The sequence below is a fragment of the Mustela lutreola genome, chromosome 17 (assembly GCF_030435805.1).
Source record: "Mustela lutreola isolate mMusLut2 chromosome 17, mMusLut2.pri, whole genome shotgun sequence".
NCBI classification, from domain to species: Eukaryota; Metazoa; Chordata; class Mammalia; order Carnivora; family Mustelidae; genus Mustela; species Mustela lutreola.
The window spans coordinates 14,557,429-14,581,117 of record NC_081306.1 but is presented as its reverse complement, the minus strand read 5'-3'; the positions used below and the strand labels follow the sequence as shown (position 1 = coordinate 14,581,117).

The window sequence follows — 23,689 nt, the reverse complement described above, 5'->3', positions numbered from 1 at the left end:
CACTACCCCATTTCACAGCTGGGGGGAAAAAAACCACATTCAGTGAGGTTGAGTCATTTACCCAGGGTCACACAGCAAATCAGCAGTGGAGCTAAGATTTGAACTTGAAACCTCCCTGGAGATGGAGACATAAACAGTCACCCGTGGATCCCCCGTACACACTGCAGAGCCTGGCATGTGGCAGAGACACAGTCCGTGTAGCATGAAGGACCAAACAAATACACCGATGGCACCTTCTATATAAAGTCACCATGCTGCACTTTCTTTCCCTCCTGGACACACAGCTGAAACTACATTTCCCAGCCTCCCTTGCAGCTGAAAAGGGTCATGTGATGAGTTCTGGCCAATGGAATGTGGGCAGGAGTGCCCCCCCCCCGCCCTTTAAGGATCTAGCCCATGAAAACCTCCTGAGTAATTCTCACTGTTTTTGTGTCCCCCTGTGCCAGCGGCAGCAGGGACACAGAGCTGCACTGCACTGTGACATGACCAGGCAAACAGGCTTTTATTACAACAGCCAGGGGATCCCGATTCATCCTACCCCCTCTTCAGCCACCGCACACGGGGACCCCTGCCCTCTGAAAGGAACATCACTCCTCCTTCAGCGAGGAGGCAGAGCTGAGCCATCTGACCTGGGATGTGACGTTGTGGTTGATGGTGGCCCTTGTGTCCAGGCTGCCGTCAAATGCTCCCCGGGAACCCCGTCTGAAGAGGATGTCCCCATCCAAATGCAGGGCCCGGGGGAGCCTCAGCTGGAAAGAAACAGCACCACTCACTCCCTCTCTCCAACACCTGAGGTCCACTCAGAGGCTGCAAACCAGTGTTCGCCCAACCCGGGGACCAGTACCTGGGAGGCGTGCGCTGCGTCCAGCGCCAGGCTGTGCCACATCTCCCCACGCTGAGATCGGTCACAGTGCAGACCCTTTAAGTGCAATACGACCTTCTGGTTGACTTTCAAAGTGGCCTCGACCTCCCTGTTCTGAGCCTGGGTGAACAAGAAGCGGTGGCAGAGAGAGGACTTCCCATCTCCAAGTACCTGCAGAAGCCCCTCGCTTAGAATCCAGCAGGTAGAAGAAAATGGCCCCACAATGGACGGGATAAAGCTGTCTACACCATCCACACACAGGGCAGCAGCAAGGGACAGGTGCACGAGGGCCTTTCCGACAGGGATGCTCAAGGTCAGTGCCCGCAGGTAGGATTAGCAGCATGGGCTTGAGGGAGCAAATCTGACGAACCACGTCTCATTCCAAAGGAGTGCCCTGGTATTAGTCTATTTCGTTCACCGCGGTGTCCCTCATACTTAACACAGGTCCTGGCGCACAGCAGGTGTTTGGTTAATACCTGGAAGGGTGCAGAATCCCATGGGATCGCCTGCAACCCCAAAGCCAAAGTCAGGCTGAAGTGAAAGAAAGTTGAATTCATAGTGCGGCGGGCAGGATAATAACCCCCCCTCCCAAAGTTACCCACGTCTCGATTCCCCAGAACCTATAAATATGTTGCCTTATATGGTAAAAGGGACTTTTCAGTACAGATCTTTAGATGGGAAGATTGTCACAGATCAGCGGTGGCCCAAGGTAATGGTAAGCGTTCTTATAATAGGGAGGCAGAAGGGAGTGAATGGGGGAGAGAGAGAGGGAGAAAATGATATTGCTACTCCTACTGGCTTTGAAGACGGAGAAAGGGACCATGACCCAAGAGACGTGGGTGGGTTTTAGCAGCTAGAGAAGGCAAGGAAATGGGTTCTCTCCTGGAGCCTCTCAAAGGAATGTAACTTGGCCAATGCCTGATTTTAGCCAAGTGACACCCATTTTGGATTTCGGATCTCCAGACAGGTAAGGTGAGCTTGCGTTGTTTCAAGCCACCAAGTTTGCGATACGGAGGTACAGTGGCCACAAGACACTAACACGTGCGGTTCGGCACGCGTTCACACTCAGCAACTTTGCAGCCTCTGCCACATGCCGAGCCCACGGAAGCAGGGGGGGATGCCAGCTGCGCCCATCCGTGCCGACGGAGACATTCAAAGAGTCTTGCCACCGAATTTCATTGTCGGCGTGTAACTTTGGAAGAGTTCGTGGCTTGATTTTAGAAACAAGATGGCAGAGGAATAAATAAAAAAGCCCAAGAAGAGAAAAATAAATGTGTGTTGTCAAACGAAGAGAGGGTTTTAGAAAGCACGGAGAGCCACATCCAGCTCTGCTCAGGGTCGTCATCGACTTGGTTCTCGCTTCCTGTCGGCGGGTGGGATGTTAGGCCCCGTGCTTCCGATCTTCTGATTTCTTTTTAATTAGAAGCAGAAATCTGGGTTTGGCCCCCAAATCTTCTGATTTTTAAGTGGGGATGATGGTTTGAAAAATGTAAAGTACAAAACAGGCCAAACAAAACACATCTGCAGGCTAGACCCGGCCCGTGGCGTCAGACTCTGCGATCTCCGGTTTGGGGGAAAAAAAAACCCCACTCAACACCATGGGGAGGCATTTCTGCAGGTGTGTTGGGCTCTGTTTCCTCTCAGGAGCTACCAAGCTCCTGGCTACCAAGCCTCTGGCAGCCTCCACAGCCCTGTTTAACTGTGTAGCAAGAAGGGACCCCAGAAGGCTATCTCGGGGCTCGACAGCGGGCACCCCTGCATCCTTCAGCAGCTCTCTGCATCTCCCATGAGGGGGAATCCACCAGGAACTTCCTCATCCAGGGCCTGGCACACAGTAGGTGCTCAATCAATGCGTGCTGGAGAATGAGGTTAATTCCCAGGCCTTCTACTCCTCCGAGGATCAGGAAGGAGTCCGGGCCGAGTGGACGCGTGTCAAGTACCTGAAGCAGATTATTACCTTAGGTCTCGGTCCCCACAACCACAGCCCAGAAGATGGGTACTGCTGTCTCCGTTTTACTGTCAAGGAAACGGGGGCCCAGAGACGTGGAATCCTTCACCACGGGCACAGGAGCAAGAATGAATTTCTCTCCTGGGATGACTAAGGCCAACACCCTCTAAGTCAGGGGTCCCAGAGCCACGGCCAGGGAGCCAAGCCAGACTCGTGTTTGTAAATGAGGCTGTCTTTGTCATTTCGGGCTGATCTCACAAAACTCCCATGGACAGGGCGGTGGAAACACCAAAATTTATTCCTCCCGGTTTTGGAGAGTCCGAGTCTCGGTCTGGAAGTCCGAGACCACGGCACCAACATGGTTGGATTCCGGAGAAGGCCCTCTTCCTGGCTGGCAGGTGGCTCCCTCTTTCCTGTGCCCTCACAAGGTGGACACAAAGCTCATGGTCGGGGGGAGGGGAACCTAACCACCTCCTGAAGACCCCGCCTCCCTGTGCCTTCATATTCAGGCTTCAGCATACAAATCTGGGAGGGGGGCACACAAGCAGCCCAAAGCAAAAGTCTGATCGGAACACAGTCGTGCCCATTCCCTTGTGTGTTTTCTAGAATGTGTCTGTGCTACCAAGGCGCAGGTGGGTTTGGTTCCCGACCGCCCCTGATACAGCGAGTCTGGCAACGAGTGAGTCAAATGAAATTCTTGCTTTCCCAGCATATGCAACAGTTTGGTGTACACGGTCGGCAATTAAACGCGTCCTAGCCACACAACTGAAGAAACAACGTTTGTAACCTCATCTGAAGAATCCTCATTGCAAATAAATGCTAACCATCATCTGAGCTTCCAACCAGCTGTGATCACAGATCACCACACTCGATAGGATAATAACGAGAAAGGGAAATATTGCCGGAATCACCAAAATGCGACCAAGAGACACAAAGTGAGCAAACGCTGTTTGGAAAAACGGCACAATGGCCTTGCCGGACACAGGGTGGCCCCAGGCCTTCAAGTTGTATTTTTAAAAAGGCAACATCTGCAAAGGGTCACCAAATAAAAAGCCATCCCATGAGAATGCAGACATGATCCCAATCATGGATCTTAGGGACTAGCAGGGGGAACACTGATTGGTTAAAGAATCATGTCAAAATAGGACTGGGATTTGTGAAAAGTGCTAGAAACAGAAGTGTGGGGGTGTGCAGGACCAGGGGATGGGAGGCAGTCTGGGGCCAGGAAAAGCTTCTTGGAAGACAGAATGTGTGAACCAGATCCTCAGCAACAAGTACAAGGGAAGGAGGCAAAGATGAGGGAGTGACAGCTCCAGGCACAGAACATGCAAAGGTCCTGGGGCAGGAAAGAGCCAGTTGAGGAACCGGAAGGAGGCTGGGTGAAAAGAGGCAGCAAAAGGGAGAGAGTGGTCTCAGGTGGCCTGGAGCGTGAGCAAGACCAGAGAAGCAGGGCTGGGGTCTTCATATAGAGAAAAGACATATGGGAAAGCCCCCTCTGGCTATCAGGTAGGCAGGAACAGCAGGGGCAGAGTGGAACAGAAAACCCAAGCCAGGGAGCATGCTGCTCGTCTAGTTCAGAGGAGAAGGCAGTTTGGATCAGGGACCACTGGGGTGCCCGGTCTCTGGGGTCTGCTCACTTACGGCGTGCTGGTTCCAAGCCACGGCGCACCCCTCCACATTCCTGGGGATGGCCTTGCCGTCGTATGGGTGAGTCAGGCCTGCACAGACCTGGAAGGGAAGGCCACACGTGCACACACGTACAGAGACGGGTCAGCGACAGATGGGGGACAACCCCTGCTCCCAAGCCCCTTCCCGGCTGCACTGAGAGCCCACTCACGTAGGGGTGTCCGGCCTGGTAGCCCATTACTATGGTCTGCAGGGTCTCCTCTTGGCTGTTCAGGACGAGCCTGGTTTCCAGGGAGCATCGTTGGTGATGCCCATCGGCTGTGAAGGTCTCCTGCAGGAGGAGACTCTGCGGGATGGGCAGAGGCAAGGCGTGCCTGGCATGGAGAAGGGAGAATGGGTCGAAGCCATTAACATGACTGGCAGGGTCAGGGCCCAACTGGAGCTCAGAGCAGGCCTGTCACAGAGAGGAGAACGTCAGGACACACATCAGCCCTGCATCTCGCCAACTCACACTCATTTACCATTTTGCCACGCCTTCGTGACAACCGAGTGACCTGGCCACAGCAGGGGTCATCATCACCTTCGGGCAGCAGAGACCCAAGGACAGCCCCTGGGGTCTGTTACCTCGGGCAGCAGAGGACATGGTTGACTTCCCTGTGCCTCAGTTTTCCCATCTGTGAAATGTGGGTTCAAATACAAGCCCCCCCTCCTTCCCAACAATGGTTGGAATCACTGAGATAATGTCTGTGCGGTGAATGCAAGCTCCCTGAGGGCAGGAGCTCTGTCCTTTTGATTCCCTGTTTTCCCAGAAAAGTATGCCCCGGCACATAGAAGGTGCTCAGCAAATCAGAGAGAAATGAACAGAGGAATGAGGTTTCTGCAGATGACGGCTGCTGTTACTTCGTGGTTACTGCTGTTTTGACAGATGACTCCGGTCAGGCAGCTGGTTTGGTCACAGGCTGGGGTTGAGGTTAGGTCTGCCGATCTCACCCCCTCCCCATCCCCTTCCACTCCCCCGACCACAGGAACAACCTTTTCAACCAGCCACACTTCTAGGAACTGGGAAGATCACCCCAGGAACTGGGTTGAGGCCAGACTTCTGCTCCCAGGTCTCTAAGCATCCTAATAGAAGGGGGCCAGGGATGCAGGGACTTCCGAGGAGGGCAGGCAGCTAGTCTTCGAGCTCTGGGCTCAGCCTGGGCCCCGTGGGCCAGCGTGGGTCTCCCAGGTAGCATCACTCACCCCATACCTCGGGACCCAGAATCAGAAGCCTGGCAGATGCCGTGCATAAGGGGAAGGGGCCCCACAGACCTGAGGAGGAGGGTCCCCTGTTTCTGGTACAAGCTCCTGTCGTGTGTCCCCTCCTTCAGGTTGCCCTCCAACTCCAGGCCCCGAGGCTGGCCCCTGGAGCTGGTCACCAGAGCTGTCAGCGACACGTGGGTCTTCCGGGGCTGCGACAAAGGACCAGGCTGGTGGAGAAGATGGTCCAGCGGGGACTGAGCTCCTTAAACATGGTGCCCAGGGGTTCAAGGAGCAGCTCCTACTGCCCGCCCTTCGTCCCCAGAGTGACCACCTGAGAAGCAGCTGCTGAACGGGACCGCAGTCTTGCCCCAGAGCAGACCCCGAGACCACACAGGTGCATGGCCATGCCTGGACCTCCCCAGGTGCCCAGCAGGGAATGGTCTCAGGCTTCTGGCTCCATGAGGCAGAGCTTTGCTCCAGGGTCTGCGCTAATATGGCCGGGATCCATTTTACAGATAAAGAAACTGAGCTCAGGAAGGTCCAACGTCATAGGCCAAGCACTAAGTGCTTTCCCATCCCCCAGGATTTGGGGGTCTCCCAGCAGCAGAGCCCGCCTGGACCCACCTGCTCCGTGTGCCTGTAGGCAGCTGTTAGGTTCATCTCCTGCACGGGGCCCTTTAACCAGCAGTGAAGTATCTTAAGGTCCTGGCTGTTCTCCGCGTGGATCTCACTCTGCACTGCAGCAGTCCAGGCTGACTCTATTTCACTCCGGCTGCGGAAGAGGCTCTGGGCCACAGTTGTCACCATGGATACCTACAGCAAGCCAGGGGAAGGTAATCAAAGCCTTTGCAGACCTTATGCCCTCCCCTGGGATGCCCCTTCTCCTCAGTCCCACTTGGTGAACTCCTACTCATCCTTCAAAACCCCATGGATACCACCTCTGTGAGGCCTTTCCTGAGGGGTCCAGGCAGAATGGGGTGTTCCCTACAGGGTCTTGAGGAAAAGGGACACACTTTCTTCCATCTCTTAGCCCTGAGCCAAGAGAGAATCTGAAGCATCAGTTATTAGAGAAGATAACTCCCTTCTCCCTCTCTCCTCTTTGGCTCGGAAAGGAGTATGATCTCAGTGGGCCACTATTATTAGCAGGCAGGGTCTCTGTGTCCTGAGGGACATGTACCAGTGGATGGCCCTCTCTCCCTGCATCATTGCTGTGGTCTTCAGAGCCCTGGGAAGAGCTCGGGGAGTTAGAGCACTACAGCTCTGCATGGGGCCATACACCCCAGCCTACTGCCCCGCACAAGCCCCATCAGGAATGGCATGGTGCCTGTACCCTGGAAACTACTGTCCCTGTTCACATAGCTCAGGGCCTCCCAAGAGAAGGCGATGGAGTCAAATGGGGTCTAGACATGACCGAACCCCTGGCCATATTCTAGAACTCCACAGCACCTCTTTCCATGGGCCCCAGACTTGGGTTCCCCCCAGAACCTACAGGACCCCCACGGCCAGCTTCCCATTTCAGTGAAAGTCCCCTCTGTCGCCCTGGCTGTTTGCGCTATAAACCTTGGGGTCATTTAGATCCGGTCTTACGCTCCCTCCCCACCGCCCAATCACCAGCAAGTCTGTCGGCAAATCTCTCGGTTCCTCCTGCAAACTAGTTCTGGAATCTAGACACATGCTTCCATCTCTACTGCCCTCCCCCGACCCCGGGATGGGCCAGCGTGAGGCCCCTGGTTGGGGGGTTTGCCAGAGCTGGCTGGCTGAGCCCACCCTGCTACCACTCAGCCCTGCCTCAGAGGGGACTCTGCTGTCCCCAAGTGGACCCACAGAGCTGCCTCTCTCTGGGTCCAAGTCGGGGCCAGACCCCCTGCTGTGTCCACGCGTCATCCCAGCATGGGGAGAGGCTATGCGTCAGGCGCCCCTGAGTAACCCCTGGGGCATCTTTCATGGGCTCATTTTCTTCCAAACTGTTATGTTTCAGAGAACCAACAGGTGCAAAGAAGCACAACCAATTACACCCAGCAATGGCTGTGAAACTGACTTACGCCCTTGAAGTTTTCATTCTGGTTTTCAGCAAAGGCCTGATGTCTACTGGTTTCCCGAGTTCCCCTTCAACCTGCTTTCGTATTTTAATCTATCAGCTGCTAAACAGAATATGGGGAACGGAGGGGGGGGGCGGGACAGGGCGGTCCCCTCTCCCAAATTCACTTGGCAACTAATTCTGGGTCATCCAAACTGCCCACATCTGTGAGCTGGTAGCAGGCCTGGGTGTCTTTCTCCCTCTGTACACAATAAGTTCTAAATGTCAGGGAACCAAGCTCCTGGGCCAGGAGTCCCCCGGCTGGGAGCGGAGCAGGGGGCGTGGCTGGCGGAGCAGGGGGCGTGGCAGGTAGAGCAGGGGGCGTGGCCGAGCATGCGCACCCGAAGGTAAGTAGTAGCCCGGGTGTAGATGTGAATCCTGCCTTCCCCGCCGAGGCCCTGGTTCCTGTAGGCCACGTTCATCACCAGGTTCTTGAGGGTCCAGGCCTTGCCCAGCGTCAGCTCCAGGACAGCCTGGAACGTGGGTCGGTGCGGCCAGTACAGCCTGTGAGCCACGGAGACCGTCAGCCACGGACAGTCCAGGTTCAAGGCTCCTGCAAGAGGTAGAGAGAAGCAGGTACACCCAGTAGGAAAAGAGCTGCTGGCAGGTACCAAGGGGTCCCCCGTGGCCTCATCACAGCCACTGTGGGCATGTGTCAGAACGGAGGATGACGAGGATGGGACCGGAGGGGACTTTACAGAACGCTGGTCATGTTCTGAATCCTGATGGGGGCGACACAGGTGTGTGCACCTGTCAGAGCTCAGTCAGTGGTACCCTGGAGTCGTATGCATTCCACCCTAGTTAAGGGATGAATGCACAGAGGTCTACAGCTTAGTGAGAACTGCACCAACAAATAAGACGGATGGATAAGTGGAAAGACACGTGGGAGTAACATGTTAGCAGTGGAATCTGGGCTGACGGCATGTTGGCATTACCAATACAATCCACTGCACTTTTCTGGTTTGACCCTTTTTCTTTTTTTTTCTTTTTAAGATTTTATTTATTTATTTGACAGACAGAGATCACAAGTAGTCAGAGAGGCAGGCGGGGGCGCGGGGGAAGCAGGCTCCCTGCTGAGCAGAGAGCCCGATGCGGGATGCGGGGCTCGATCCCAGGACCCCAAGATCATGACCTGAGCTGAAGGCAGATTCTCAACTCACTGAGCCACCCAGGCACCCTTGGTTTGACCATTTTTCATAGGGACATGTTGGACAAAAGACATGCACGGAGAAGTTGGAGAGGGGGCACAGGTATGTGGTAATGAAGAAAGTGGCTTTTAATTTCCAAGTTGTGACCTCTTTGAGCCTCTGCTGCTATTATGGGTACAGGAAGACTGCTCACTGGGTACTGGGACAGAGGAAGCACTCATTAAGAAGAGCAAATACTGGGGCGCCTGGGTGGCTCAGTCAGTTAAGGATCTGCCTTCAGCTCAGGTCATGATCTCAGCGTCCTGAGATCGAGCCCCACATTGGGCTCCGTGCTCAGTGGAGGGTCTGCTTCTCCCTTTTCCTCTCCCTCTGCTTTCTCCCATCTACTGTGTCTCCCTCTCTCTCAAATAAATAAATAACATCTTTTTTTTTTTAAAGAGTAAATACCATCACCAACATCATCATCAAAAAGGTGACAATCAACATAACCTTTTCCCCTTCCAGGATTCACTAAAAGCAGGTCTCATCTTTTGTCATGAATACTCCCATTCCCTTGAAGGAGTAATTCACACAAGATTGCTTGGGACACTTGGGATGAGCGGTGAACAAGCAGGCACGGCTGCTGCCTTCATGCAACTTGCAGCCCAGAGGCGGCAGATGGCAGGAGGGACAGATCTTGAACAAATAAACATATAAGGAGACCTAGGTAAAAAAAATCCTGAGTGCCATGAAGGCAAATAAAAGGGGGGGGGGGTGATAAGGATCTGGCCAGGTCAGCCAAGGTCCCCATGACGAAGTGACAATCAAGTGGGGACCTAAATGAGAAGCAGTGTGAGTGAGTCTGTCAAAGGGAAGGGTGACCTGCCACCTGCTGGAGATGGGAGATTTATGGTCTGGGGAAACTGAGGCAGGGAGGCCTGGAGGTAGGCAGACCAGATACAAGGAGGCCAGGGGGGGTGCTGCCCAGCTGAGGACAGGGAGATGCTGAATAGAGTGCATCCCTCCCATGGGGGATACTCTGCGGAAGAAGAGAATGAAAAAGAAAAGTCCACAGATAGAGACCACAGGGCTCTCCGCTCAACTGCTCAACAGAGAACCCCATCAAAGTGCTCCCCCAAACACATGCTGAGCTTCTTGCAAATGAGGGCTGAGTGCCCAGTCCTTAAACACAGCACATACCGAAGTCTTGCCCGACACTTGAAAGCCTCTAATAGGAATTCAGAAAAAAAAAAGTTAAGAGAAACTCAGGGAGAACAAATTCAAAGTCCCCCAGGTCTGTAAGGTATTCTCTCGAGAAGGAAGAGGAGTTGTGTTCTCGGAGCAGGACACTGTAAGAAAAGGACTCTTGGGAACCAAGACGAGCTCTTGGAGATACAAGAGAGCCACAGTTAAAATGTAGTAGAAGGGGGGGCAGATGGAGTTGAGGAAATACGTCCTCAAAACAGAACAACAACAACAAAAAGACAAGGAGATGGAAAAAAAAAAGAGAGAAAAGAAAGAAAATTAGAGGCTCGGTTTCTGAGGACCAACATCTGTCTAACCGGAATTCCAGAATCCAGAAAGAAGGAGATTATCCAAGAGATGGTACAAGCCAATTACCCAGGCCCAAATGACGTTTCCAAGTTGAGAGGGTCTAAGCAAAGCGCCCAGTACAATGGATGAAAGTTGACATACACCAGGGCACATCATAAAAAGATCTGAAGACACTCGGAATACAAAGAAGTTCCTAAAAGCATCCAGACAGTGAGAAAGTGGGCATATACAAAAGGATCATGACCCAGAAATAGGATCTTAACTATTTGAATTGACACTGGAGCGATGTCCTCAAAATCCCAAGGGGAAAACTATAATTCTCTCCTCAGCCAAATTACCCAGGTAGAATGAAGACAGTTTAAATTCAGGGTGATATTCCACTATGGGTTAAATTGTGTCTCTCAAAAATATACAAAATGCCAACTGCCCCGCCCAGTATACCCCAGAATGTGACCTTATTTGAGAAATGAGGTCATCATAGATGTAAGTAGTTACAACGAGGTCATACTAGAGTAGAGTGGGCCCTAAAACCAATAGAACTGGTATCCCTATAAGAAGAGGGAATTCTAGGGGCTCAGTGGGTTAAGCCTCTGCCTTCGGCTCAGGTCAGGATCTCAGGGTTCTGGATCAGGCTCTCTGCTCAGCAGTGAGCCTGCTTCCCCCTCCCCCTCTGCCTGCCTCTCTGCCTACTTGTGATCTCTCTCTCTCTCTCTCAAATAAATAAAACCTTAAAGAAGAGGGAAATCTAAACACACACACACACACACACACACACACACCCAGGAGAAACCTATGTGACAACAGAGACAGAGATGAGAACCATGTCATTATAAGCCAAGGAACTCCAAGTAGCAACGGCCTCCATCAGGAGCTAGGAAAAGGCAGGGAAGAATTCTATTCAGGTAACAGAGGGAGCATGGCCCTGACAACACCTTGAACTCAGAATTCTAGTCTCTGGAACTGCTGAGAGAATATATTACTATTATGTTTTTGTTTTTAAAGATTTTTATTTATTTATTTGACAGTCAGGCAGAGAGAGACAGAGAGAGAGGAGGAAGCAGGCTCCCCACTGATCAGAAAGCCTGATGTGGGGCTCGATCCCAGAACCCTGAGATCATGACCTGAGCCGAAGGCAGAGGCTTTAACCCACAGAGCCACCCAGGAGCCCTTATTACTGTTGTTTTAAGCCACTCAGTTTGTGGTCCTTTGGTAAGGCCGCCCTAGGAAACTAACACACTTCTCTCAGGAAGCTACTAGAAGATGTGCTCGATCAAAACAAAAGGGTAAACCAAGAAAGAAGATGACACGAGATGACACGAGTGTAAAAAACAGGACAGTGCCCCAGGGAAGTGGAAGGAATTCCCAGGATGACGGGGAAGGGCTGACCCATAACCAAAGCTGTGCAACTGGTCTACGTCGAAACCGAAAGACAGAGGATCCAGGAAGAAGGTCTCCAAGAAAGATACAAGAACTAATTCAAGCCGATACATAATCTGATGTGTCTGACCACCTGGAAAAAAAGTTTTGTGCTGACACTAAAACTTCGGGGAATAATTATAAAGAGAAAACTAGAAAATTAGTCAAATGGGGAAAAGACAATTATAACTCCAGGAAAAACATAAAGTTAGAATCTTAGTATACCATGTGTCTCAGCTGTGAAGGACATTTCTACAGTCACAATTAAGTAACATTGACTATTCACTGACCAGCTCTCATAGGGGGATGAAGGGAAATAGTTATGTGAAAAAAGGCTGGTTTAAGAGTTAAATTCTCATCCTCTCTGGTTAGAAATATATCGAGGATGCCTTAGGAAGAACAATCAAGAAATAACAATATAATTACAGTATTTTAAGAACCAAAGGGTTTAACAAAAAAGAGCTAACAGTTTACAGTGGTTGCTATTTTAGGCAAAACTTGGGATAGGAAAACATGGAACAGGAGATTACTGTATTTGTTATACACTAGCTTTTTTAAAGAATATTTCAGGTATGTATATGAGTACAGAACATAACATGATGAACCACTACATAATACTCACCCCCTTCAACAACTACCAACTCATAGTTTCTACTTTATTTTTCAAACTACGTATTACTGCAAGAAAAATAAAATTAATTCAAGGATAAGCTATGGCAAATCCATTTTTTTTTTTTTTAAGTGAGAGAGTATTCCGGGGAGAAGAGACAGCAATTGCAAAGGCCCTGTGGTATGTTTGCAGGAATGGGAAAGAAGCCAGTGGGGCTGCAGATAACAGGCAACAGGTAAAGTGGGGTAAGAGTAGGCTAGAAAACCAGACAAAGGGCTGGAACGCAGAGCTCTGTCCATGAGGCTAAGCTGTCAGGATAGAACCGTAAGTGTCATGGGACACATGGAAGGTCTGAGTCTTGACGGCCAGACCAACGCAAAGGAAAGGTTATTCCAGGTAATGGGCACAGCCCGAGCAAAGGCCTGGGGACCACAGATCTTAACTGCTAGCCCAAGAGTCTCCCCTAGATGACACTCACCGTCCCACTTCCACAGGGTAGCGCGAGATGTGTCCTTCCACTGCAAACCTGCCACGAGGGGCAGCCGCCCGTTGTGCTGCACCTTCAGGTGTGTGCTGCTCTCCACGTGTGGCTGGCGAAGGCTTGAGTGATACAGCTGCACTCGGTAGTTCACCTGCCTGTCTGGCACCTGCAGCACAAACTGGAGAAGAGCCATGGCTTGAGATGCTCATCAGATCAGTCTATTCCCAACCTAGAACATTCCACTGGCTCACCACGACAGCCAGGGGTTGGGCTGAGTTCCCCGGTTATCAGGAGCTGCCCAGCCCGCTCCCAGAGAAGCCCTGTACCCATCCGCCGTTGCTCCCCGTTGTCCCTGGAAACCATGAATCTACTTTCTGGTTCTACGGATTTGCCCATTCTGGACATTTTATAGAATCGGCATCACATAACACATGGCCTTTTATGTCTGGTTCCTTTCACTTACCATGATGATTTCAAGATTCACACGGGAATATATTCTAGTGTGTATCAGCACTTTATTCCTTTTTATTGCTGAACAATATTCTATATATGGATAAATCGTATTTTATTTATACATTATTTTTTTTTAAGATTTTATTTACTTGAGAGGCAGAGATCACAAGCAGGCAGAGAGGCAGGCAGAGAGGGAGGGAAGCAGGCTCCCCGCTGAGCAGAGAGCCTGATGCAGGGCTCGATCCCAGGATCCTGGGATCATGACCTGAGCCAAAGGCAGAGGCTTAACCCACTGAGACACCCAGGTGCCCCTGTCCATTCATTGTTGAGAAGACTTTGCAATGTTCTTCCTTTTTGCCTCTTACAAATAACACTCTATAAATAATCCATGCAGATTTGTGTGAACATAGGCTTTTGAATTCTCTCGAGGACCTAGGATTAGAACGGTTATGTCATATGGTAACTCCGTTCTTAACATTTTTAAAGATACACCAAACTGTTTTTCCATATCGTCCTGCCATTTTATGATCTTAAGCAGTATACGAGAGTTCTCACATCTCCATATTCTCACCAACACCCCCTGTCTTTTTCGTTTTTAGCCTTGCTTGTGGGTTTGTACTAGTATCTCCCTGTGATTATGATTTCCCTAATCATGTTGAGCATATTTTCATATGCTTATTGGCTGTGTGTCTACCCTCTGTAAAGAGATACCTATCCTTTTTGTCTTTTTTTCCCAAAGCCTTTTTCTTGTTGCGTTGTCTATATATTTGGGGGGGAAATCCCTTACCCATCATTAACTTGTAGATGTTTTCTTCCATTCTGTGGGTCACTTCTCTTTTGTGATGAAGTCTTTGGAAGCACAAACTTTTTGACTTTTGATGAAGCCCAGTGTATCCGTTTTTGTTGTTGATTAATACACTTTTAGTGTCATGGCTCAGGAACCCTTGCCTACTCTGAGGTTGTAAAGGTTCACTTTTAAGTTTTCTTCCAAGAGTTTTATGGTTCTTCAGTTTAGGTCTCTACAATCTGGTTTGCATTAGTTTTTATATATGGTATTAGGTAAGGGTCCAACTTCATTCTTTCGCACATGGAAATCCGGTGGTACCTGCGCTCGTTGGAGAAAAGATTGTTCTTTCCACTCTTTAATGGTCTTGGCAGCCTTGTCCAAAATCAACTAACTGTAAATATAAGGGTTTCTTTCAGGAGTCCTAATTGTACTTCATTGGTCTGTAGGTCTATCCTTACACCACTACCATACTGTCTTAATTATCAGAGCTTTGTAGTCAATTTTGGAATTGGAAAGAATGAGTTCTGCAACTCTGTTCTACTTTTTCAAGGTGGTTTGAGCTACTCTGTGTTCCTTGCAATTCCGTATGGATTTTAGGATCAGCTTGTCAATGTAAGCAAAAAAAAAAATCACATCGTTTTGATGGGGACAGATAGGGACTAGCGAAACTTAGGTGAATTTGGGAAATGCTGCCATCTTAACATTTGTTTTACGATCCAAGAACCTGGGATGCCTTCCCATTTATTTCAGTTTGCCTTAATTTCATTCAACAATGTCTCGTGGTTTTCAGAGTATTAAGGTTACATTCTTTTGTTACACTTATGCTGAAGTGTTTATCCTTTCTTGACACTGTTGCAAATGTAATTTTTCTCTTAATTTCATTTTCACAGTTTTCACTGCGAGTGTAGAGAGAGACATCTGACTTTTGTGTATTTATCTTGTCTGCTACAACTTTGGAGGAACTCGTTTATCAGCTGTAATAGATCTTTTTGCGGATTCATCAGGGTCTTCCACATATAAGGTCATCTGTAAGCAGAGATAGTTCTTCTTCCTTTCCAATCTGGATGCATTGTATTTCTTTTTCTCGCCTAACTGCCCTAGCTAAAACCTCCAGGACAATGTTGAATAGAGGTGGGGAGAGCAGATGTTCTTTTTCCTGATCTTAGAGAAAATGCATTTTGCCTTTCACCATGAAGTAGGACATTGACCATGGTTTTTTCATAGTTGGTCTTTATCAGTGCTCTTCCATTGCTACTCTATGGGGTGTTTTTATCAAGAAAGGGTACGGGGTTTTGCCAAATACTTTTTCTGCTTCTGTTCAGACGATCATGTGGTCTCCACCAGTCCATGAATATGACGTAATACACCTTGACTGATTTTCAAATGTGAAACCAACCTTGAATTTGGGGGATAAACCCCATCTGGTCATATTGTGTAATTCCATTTCTACATTGCTGAATTCAGTTTGGTAGTGTTTTCTTGAGGATTTTGTATCTTTATTTAGAAGAGGTCTTTAGTTTTTCTTTTCTCGTATCTTGGTCTGGTTTTGGCATCAGGATGATACTGGCCTCATAGAATTAACTGGGAAGTCTTTTCTCGTCTTGACAAATCACTGAGTAAATTATTTTCTAGTCAATTAATTCTGGCACAATCTGGCCCAGCCGAGAGGTTAAGAGCCTGAGGTGGGCACTGAGACCTACTGAAGTTTCAATTCAAAGTCTTGCCACATAGTCGCTGTGAGACCTCAGACGAGTCTGTTTATACAATTTATCCCCAGCAGAATGAGGATAGTGGTTAGTTACTTCTCAGGGGTTAAATGAAATAATACAAACAACGTATCTGAAAACATAGCCTGGCATTAACAAATGCCTCATCACTGCCCACTCTGCCCTTCCCTCTTCTGTTACCTGTCACCTTCTTAAGGGTAAACAGTATCTCACACGTGTCTCCCCAGAAGCTAGCGTGGTGTCTGCCACACCTGAGAGGGCTTGCAGAAACAAGCAGTCTTTAATCTCGTCCCTAAAACCTTTGGGACCAGATGCTTTCCAGGAATAAGAAATTTTCATGATTAGGTGCCTGGGTGGCTCAGGTCATGATCCCAGGGTCCTGGGATTGACCCCCACATCAGGCTCTCTGCTCAGCAGGGAGCCTGCTTCCCCTTCTCTCTCTGCCTGCCTCTCTGCCTACTTGTGATCTCTGTCTGTCCAATAAATAAATAAAGTCTTTTTTTAAAAAAAGAAAATTTCATGATTTAGAATAGTAACATAACACATACTGCGATTATAGAAAAAACTACCAATTAAGTCAAAATTCTAATTTTCTTCCAATGCCAATACAAAAAAAGCTGTCCCTGGAAAGGTAATGCAAAGGTAGGAAAAATATATAGAAAGATGGCACTCAGCCTTGTTGATTATCGGGGAAATGTAAATTCAAACGAGATGCCCCTTCCATCCAGATCAGCAATGTGTTTTAAAGGGTCAAAGTAAAATACTGGCCAGAGTATGGGAATGGCTTGTCATGGACCAAAAAAATAGGAGTTTTAGATTCAAGTGTGACATTTTTCTCACAAGGGGAATTTAATCACACGGTATTGGTATTTTTTTTAAGATTTTATTATCTTACTTTAAGATTTTATTTTTTTGTGAGAGAGAGTGAGTACAAGCAGGGGGAGCGGCAGGCAGAGGGAGAAGCAGGCTCCCCGCTGAGCAGGGAGCCTGATGCGGGGCTTGATCCCAGGATGCCGGGACCACGACCTGAGTTGAAGGCAGACAGAGCCACCCAGGTGCCCCAAAGTATTGGTATTTAAAAGCAATTTTATGCTTAGGAATAATATTAAGCAAGGAGGCCAAACAGGTGCCTGCTGGAAATGACAAAATGTTGCTGGAAGAAATTAGAGAAGACACAAATACAGAAAAAGACATCCTGTGTTCGCAGACAGACAGACTAAATATTGGTAAGACGGCAGTACTCCCTAGAGCAACCTATAGATTGAACTCTACCCCTATCAAAATTGGAATGGCATTTTCGTGTGTATGGCAGAAACAGAAAAATCCATCTTAAAATTCATATGGGATCTCAAGGGACCCCAAACAGCTCAAACAATCTCGAAAAAGCAGCAGAAAGTTGGAGGTCTCACAAAGCTATGGTAATCAAAACAGTACGGCGGGGACATACAGACTCATGAGATAGAACGGGGTGCCCCAAAATTAACTCACACATCTGTCAAGTGATTTTCCCACAAACACGGCACGCATACTCCACAGGGGCAAGCACAGCCTGTCCAGCACACGCGGCTGGGACCAGGGGCTATCCCCAGGCAAGAGAATGTAGCTGGACACTTAACTTACACCACACACAGAAATTAATTCAAAATGCATCAAAGACCTAAATGTTAACAGCTGAAACTAGAAGACGTTTAGAAGAAAGCAAAGGGGGAAAACTAGAACATTGGATGTGGCAAGGATTTCTTAGCTAGGACACTCAAAACCCAGGCCACAAATGTAAAAAGAAATCAATCAGACCAAATGCACAGGTAAAATTTGGGGAGGATCAAAGGACCCTGTCGACAGGTGGAAAAGGCAATGGGTTAAAATGGGAGAATGTGTTTGCAGACTATGTATCTGATTAGAAGTTAATATCCGTATGTATCAAGAACTCTCGCAACTCAGTAGCAACAAAGCAAACAATCTGATTCAAAAACGGGCCAAGGACTTAAACAGACATTTCTCCCAAGACGACGAACCAATGGCTGACAAGGGTGCAGAAAAGATCTCAGCATCACTCAGTATCAAAACCACAACGGGGTACCCCCGAACCCCTATCAGCATAGCTACCCTCTAAAATGACAGAAAATAACAAACATTGGGGGGAGTGGGGAGTGAGCAGTTCTGATTGAACGGGGACAGGGGGACAGAGGCTCACATGTTCAAGACGAACAAGTTCTGGGGACGGATGCTGGTGAATGTAACTAATGACCCTGAACCGTATGCCTAAAGATGGCAGAAACAGTCAATTTTATGTTGTGTCTCTTTTCCTGCAATTAAAAAAAAAAAAAAAAGATATGGAACAATTTAAAAAGAAAAACACTAAGTGCGTGCCTTACAGCAGCATATTGACTGTTTTGCGGCTAAGCACTCATGTGTATGTTACTTACCAGGAACAGCGAACCCTCGGCTGAAATCTGAAAGCGAAGCCATTTCCCAAATGCACTTACAGATGGAGATCCGTGCTTCCCAAGTCCCCTGGCAGGCAGCTGATGGCAAATATCCTTGCGGCTGAACACCCCACCCCCGCCTTGCAGATGTTAGACTCCCAGCGGGGAGTGGGTGGGGGCAAGTTCAAGTTCCGCAGGAGTTGGGCTCACCTCCACAAAGTAATTGCTCAGGGCCGGACCCGAGTTGTTCTGGAAGGTCTGGCTGATGCGAAGCTGCCTCTTACCGCCGCTCTCGTTCCAACGCACCCCGTAGCTCGCCTCCAGCTGGGAGTGCAGGGAGCCCACGCCCTCCTCATGCCGCACCTGAACCTGGGGACACACCCCACCAGGGAGAGCCCCAAGAAAGCCTTGTCTGTCCATCCCCGGGCCCCCTCACAGCCGCCCACCCTGGGGAAGGTGGGCTTGTTTCTCTGGGAAGACAGTTCTGTAGGAGAACGGTCGTTGCGTTGATTTTTATTTGGCAAGACGAGGCACCCGAATCTGGTGCACCCTCCTGTGTTGTCAGTAACCCTTAAATGCTGAGCCTGAGGCGAGTGGCTGGTGGGCCTCACCTTGGTGCATGCCCCATGAAGGGTCTGAAAGAGCCAGCTGCCATGGGAAAATGGCTCCAACCCCAGGTCCTCTACCCCGGACTCTCCCATGGCAGCCTCTGGCTGCCCAGATAGACTCTAAGTGGACAAGGCTTTTACACTCAGCTTTTGGCTTTCCTCTCCTATCTCTGAACTACAGGTCAAGCAATACAGGTTCATTCATTTATCCCTTCACTGAGCACATATTTCCTGAGTACCTAGTATGATGCCCAGCACTGGACGTCAGATACCCAAGCATAAAGAATCGAGAAGACCCCGCACTCACAGGGGCTAGAATCCAGCAGGAGAGGCAAATGTGAACTAAGGAAATTAACAAAGGCACAGCTGCCTGCTTCTCCCTTTTGCTGACCCTGCCAGCCACTCTGGTGAACTGCTAGGTCCTGTCGTTCCATTTCTCCTTCCTGTCCCAGGACCTTTGCACTTGCCATGCCCTCTGCCTGCAGCATGCTTCCATAGGAATGGAACTGTTGCATTGCTTAAAATTTATTTTTCCCAAAGAAGCCTTCCCCACTGTCCCACTCGCTCAGTCTCTGCGCTATCACCCATGTCACTTACGGCTCTCTTGGTCTGGTCTGTCTCTCTCTGTGCCCCTCTGCCCAGCAATGGGACGGTACAGACCTAATGCTGCCGTGTGCATAGCTCTCCCCTGAATGTTACACACACTGCAGGCGTTCAATAAAGACCAACAGAACCAAGGCACGGGAGCCTGAGAGCAAAGCTCCAATTCTAGCCCCGTTCCCATACATGACCTTGAGCAAACCCCTCTCCGTGAGGACGAGCTGCGGGTTCTCTCCAGACCCCCGGCCAGCCAGGACACCCACCTTGTGGCTGAGGGCTGGGGTCTGCGTGCAGTGGAGCTCGTGATCCAGCTCCAGCTCATAGGTCGCCTGTGAGCCACTCTGTGTCCACAGCTTCTGGCTGGTGTGGCACTCGTGGGCCAGCTGCCTCGCCTGACCTGTGCAGGATGACCAGAGACACCTGCCCATCCTCCACCAGCCCTCCACCCCCATTCCAGGGAGAGGAGCCCCCAGCCCAGTCTCAGCCACCCCCGACCCCTGCACTGATGCACTCCACTTCATGTCGCCCATTGGAACCTATGGCTGGAGAGGTTTTAAAAGACAGGCTTCTGGCCCCCAAACACACACACTGTTTTGTTTTGCTTTTTAAATTGGCCGGTGCTCAGGGGCTACGGGACGGTGTGGTGAGGGCCAAACCAGGTGACCAGGTGGCACCTGAGCCCTCAGAGCGGGATCCCCAGGAGACAATGTGGGTTCTCCCACCTCCCACCTCCCCCCAGCCCAGCACGGGGCGCCGTACCCAGGAGGCCGTACTTAATCCTCAGGGAGCTGGTCCAGAGGCCGAGGTGTGTCCGCAGCAGGCCCTCCAGGTGCAGTGCCACCGCACCGGGCACAGAGAGCTCGCCGCCCACGGCCACCACCTGCAGCCCGTCCTCCGCCTTCTTCTCAAGCCGCACTGCATGCAGGTTTGGGGAGGGCGGGGCAGGCAGTGAGGGGCAGGTGTGGTGAGGCCACAGCCCACACCCCAGGACGGACACCCTACCCCGGCTCCAGGGAAGCCAAGGAAATAGGAACCGTCCAGGGGACCCAGAAGTTGGGGGGGGGGGGTGTCCTAGCAGAACCCATGCCCGCGTCTCTGCCGAGGAATGCTGGTGTCCAAGAGCTCACCGCATTACTGGGTGGTAACAGTGGGTGGCCCGAAAGTCACTTTGGTGGGTTCAGCCAAAATGTTCAAGTAGAACAAAATAAGGATAGAACAGAAGGGAAATGACAGGGCCTTCTAGGCCATCTGGTAAACCTCGCTCCTGCTCCGTGGACATCCAGCCCGATCACACAGGGAGAGCAGGGACCGGGACAATTCCCGAAGTGCCCCCACTGGGCGGCCAGCACCCCAGCCCCTGACATCATTCCCTCAGAATCTCCCAGAACATCCCAGGCAGAGCATAGCTGAGGGCCGCATCCCAGCTCAGCTGTCAGGGCGGGGATCTGACCGGCCAGGCCCAGGCCAGGCCAGGGGTTCAAGGTTTAAACCGTGCCCCAGGCAACTTGGGTCACGACGCAAAATGTGTATTTTATTCATGGTGTAACACAGGCCAGAATCAAAATGGTCCAAAAGCTGCTGCTCTGTGGCTCATGGAGGGCAGTCAGTGTTGGGGGACTGGCGGGAAGCTGTGAGCACATGCGCAGACCAGATTTTCCCTGAGGTGGGATGTTAATTCTGGGGGGGGGACCCCACGTGGGCTACTCAGGCTACCCTTCCAGCTCCTGTAGCCTGGCCCGCTGAAGAGAGGGAGTGGAAGGAGGGGGTCCCGCTTCCTACCTGACAGGTGGGCCTGGTCGCTCAGCAGGTTGCTCAGTGACGCGGAAAAGGCCAACTTGCGGCCGGCCTGCCAGCTGAGGTTCGCCAGGAGGACCACAGGGCTGCCTGCCGTCACCAGCTTCCCTTCCAGCTGGGCCTCAAACCGCTGGGCCTCACCACCGGCTGCTGGCCACAGGTCGCTCCGGCCCTGCAAAGGCCCCAGCATCACCTGGGTGGGGGTGGGGGGCGGCTGGGCCGGGGATGGGGGTGGTGCTTGGCCAGCAGGGCTGGCTTTGACCGTAAGAACTAAGACAGAACAGAGGACAGAGCTTAGCCAAATGGCCATCTTGGCTGGTTCTTCTCCAGTTTCTTCATCTTGCCCTTTTCCAAAGTAGGTAGTCCCTGTTGTAAGTTCAGATGTAAATGTTAAGGACTTTCTCTCTCTCTCTCTCTCTCTCAGCAGTCAGCTCTAGGCCAGCTCTCCCTGCAGAATATTCTGGGATCTGACCACTTGGGCCACCTCCACCACTCCCCCAGCTCAAGCCCTGGCCAGCAGCCCCTGTGTCATCACAGCATCCTCGTCCTGGCTGTCCTGACTCCCGCCCTGTGCCCTGATGTCTGTTCCTCACCCTTTCCACCAGAGCAACCCCTTTGAGGCATGTAGGATCACACACTCCCATTTACCTAAGGGTCAAAGTCAAAGTCCTTGCAAAGACCAACAAGGGTGAGACTTTCTCTGAAGTCAGCAGTGCAAACCTGGCTGAAGGGACTGCTTGTGGGAGGACACTGGCAGGCAGGACACACAGAGAGCCCAAAACACATGCTACACATCACCGTGCCTGAGACTTTCTGGAAAACCCATAAGCAACTACAACCATTATTCCTGATGGTCACTGCCAAGTGTAGACCAACCCCACAGACCTCTGTGCTGACTGCCTGCTGACCCACTCACCCCAAAGGTGTAAAACTGAACTCACCATTCCCAGACTGTCTGCTATTTTAAGCGCTCTCGAAATCCCATGTCTGCCTTTGTTTCTTGACAGTCATGATTTGCGTTTCTGATTCCTTGGTGGCGAGGCCTTACGTGATCTGTCCCCCCACCTCTCTGTCCCCTCTCCTATTCTGCACCAAACACATGAGCCAGTGTGCTATGCTATTAACACTCCAGGCACATTCTCACCTCAGGACTTTTGCACATGCTGCACCCTTTACCCAGACACCCTTCCCCCAGAGAAATCTGTGCCTTTTTTCTGCACATCCTTCATGTCTCGGCTAAGGGTTATCCTCTCCATCAGGCTTACTTTCTCATCCTGTTTAAAACTGAAACCAAGCCCCAGACTCTTCTCTCATAACTTCAGATCCCTGTGCCCAGCTCAAAGATTCCCTTTTCCTATAGCACATATCACTGTACAATTCGCTTATTTCACTCATTTACTGGCTCTCCCATTACAGTGTAAGCTCCAAGAGGAGAAAAGTGTGTCTCCTTCACTGAGCTATCTTCCCAGTACCTGGCACATTGTAGGTACTTGATAAATAGCTATTGGGGGGGGGGGGGGGAGGAAGACACTGAAAAATACAGGGTTTGATCCCTTCCTTTAATCTCCCCGTCTCCGTCCATGGCCGCCACTGCGCCCAGCTTCTCGTGCATTCTCGAGAAAATTGGGGCTCGGGGGGGAAGGCACGCTCCCTGACATTTGGTTTTCTCCCCACCAGGGGAAGGGAAGACCTAGGTAACTCTGTGTGTGTGTGTCTGTGTGTGTGTGTGCGCGCGCATGCGCACGTGCAGGCGTGGGTGAGCTCAGGCACATGTGTGCACAGAGGCATACACTTAGAGGCTCCCTCTTGCTCTTCCCAAAAACAGATGGAGGCTCTCCACTCTGCCCTGCTTCTCTCTCTCTTCAAGGGGGGTCTTGGTGATAATTTTATGTTGTGATCGCAAAGGCTGCCTGGCGTTAGCCAAGTGCGGCCCGTGAATAGGACGATTGGGGACTATTTCATCCAAACCGGGATCTTTAGCAGGTGAAGAGTTCACTAGCCACAAGGAGCTGGGTCGAAGGGAAACTGGGGCTCCCGGGGCAGCCTGGGACTTCGAGGTGTCCTATCCCTGCACAGCGGGAGCAAGCACTCAAAGCCACGCGCTCCTCCACGCCATTCTTAAGCCCCACAGACAAGTCCTCTGCCTGGGTGCCCTCATCTCCTACGGTCTTGCTGAGAGGACTGAGGGCCTCCGAGCCCAAGACAACTCAGGACTCCCTGAGAACAGGCTTTGGAAAGTTCCAGACCCCGGCTGTTACCATTGCATCTGGAGCAGCTGAAACTGGAGGTTTTCTACAAGCAAATGTTTGCAGGCTGCAGACAGCCCTCTGGGGGACAGCCGGAAGGTCTGC

General features: G+C 50.7%; 1 protein-coding gene across 1 annotated transcript in view; it reads right to left on the bottom strand.

Moving 5' to 3' along the window:
* The window catches only part of LOC131820035 (uncharacterized), a 121,536-nt gene that overhangs the window by 65,548 nt on the left and 32,299 nt on the right, over positions 1-23,689 (bottom strand). Inside the window, exons 19-30 of the mRNA XM_059155518.1 lie at positions 21,324-21,510; positions 20,304-20,459; positions 19,808-19,941; positions 18,547-18,705; positions 12,941-13,121; positions 8,097-8,308; positions 6,303-6,491; positions 5,748-5,905; positions 4,648-4,810; positions 4,452-4,538; positions 845-982; positions 630-749 (exon numbers count right to left, since the gene is read on the bottom strand). Coding sequence (XP_059011501.1) covers positions 630-749; positions 845-982; positions 4,452-4,538; positions 4,648-4,810; positions 5,748-5,905; positions 6,303-6,491; positions 8,097-8,308; positions 12,941-13,121; positions 18,547-18,705; positions 19,808-19,941; positions 20,304-20,459; positions 21,324-21,510 — 1,884 coding nt within the window. The remainder of the gene's footprint in view (positions 1-629; positions 750-844; positions 983-4,451; positions 4,539-4,647; positions 4,811-5,747; positions 5,906-6,302; positions 6,492-8,096; positions 8,309-12,940; positions 13,122-18,546; positions 18,706-19,807; positions 19,942-20,303; positions 20,460-21,323; positions 21,511-23,689) is intronic.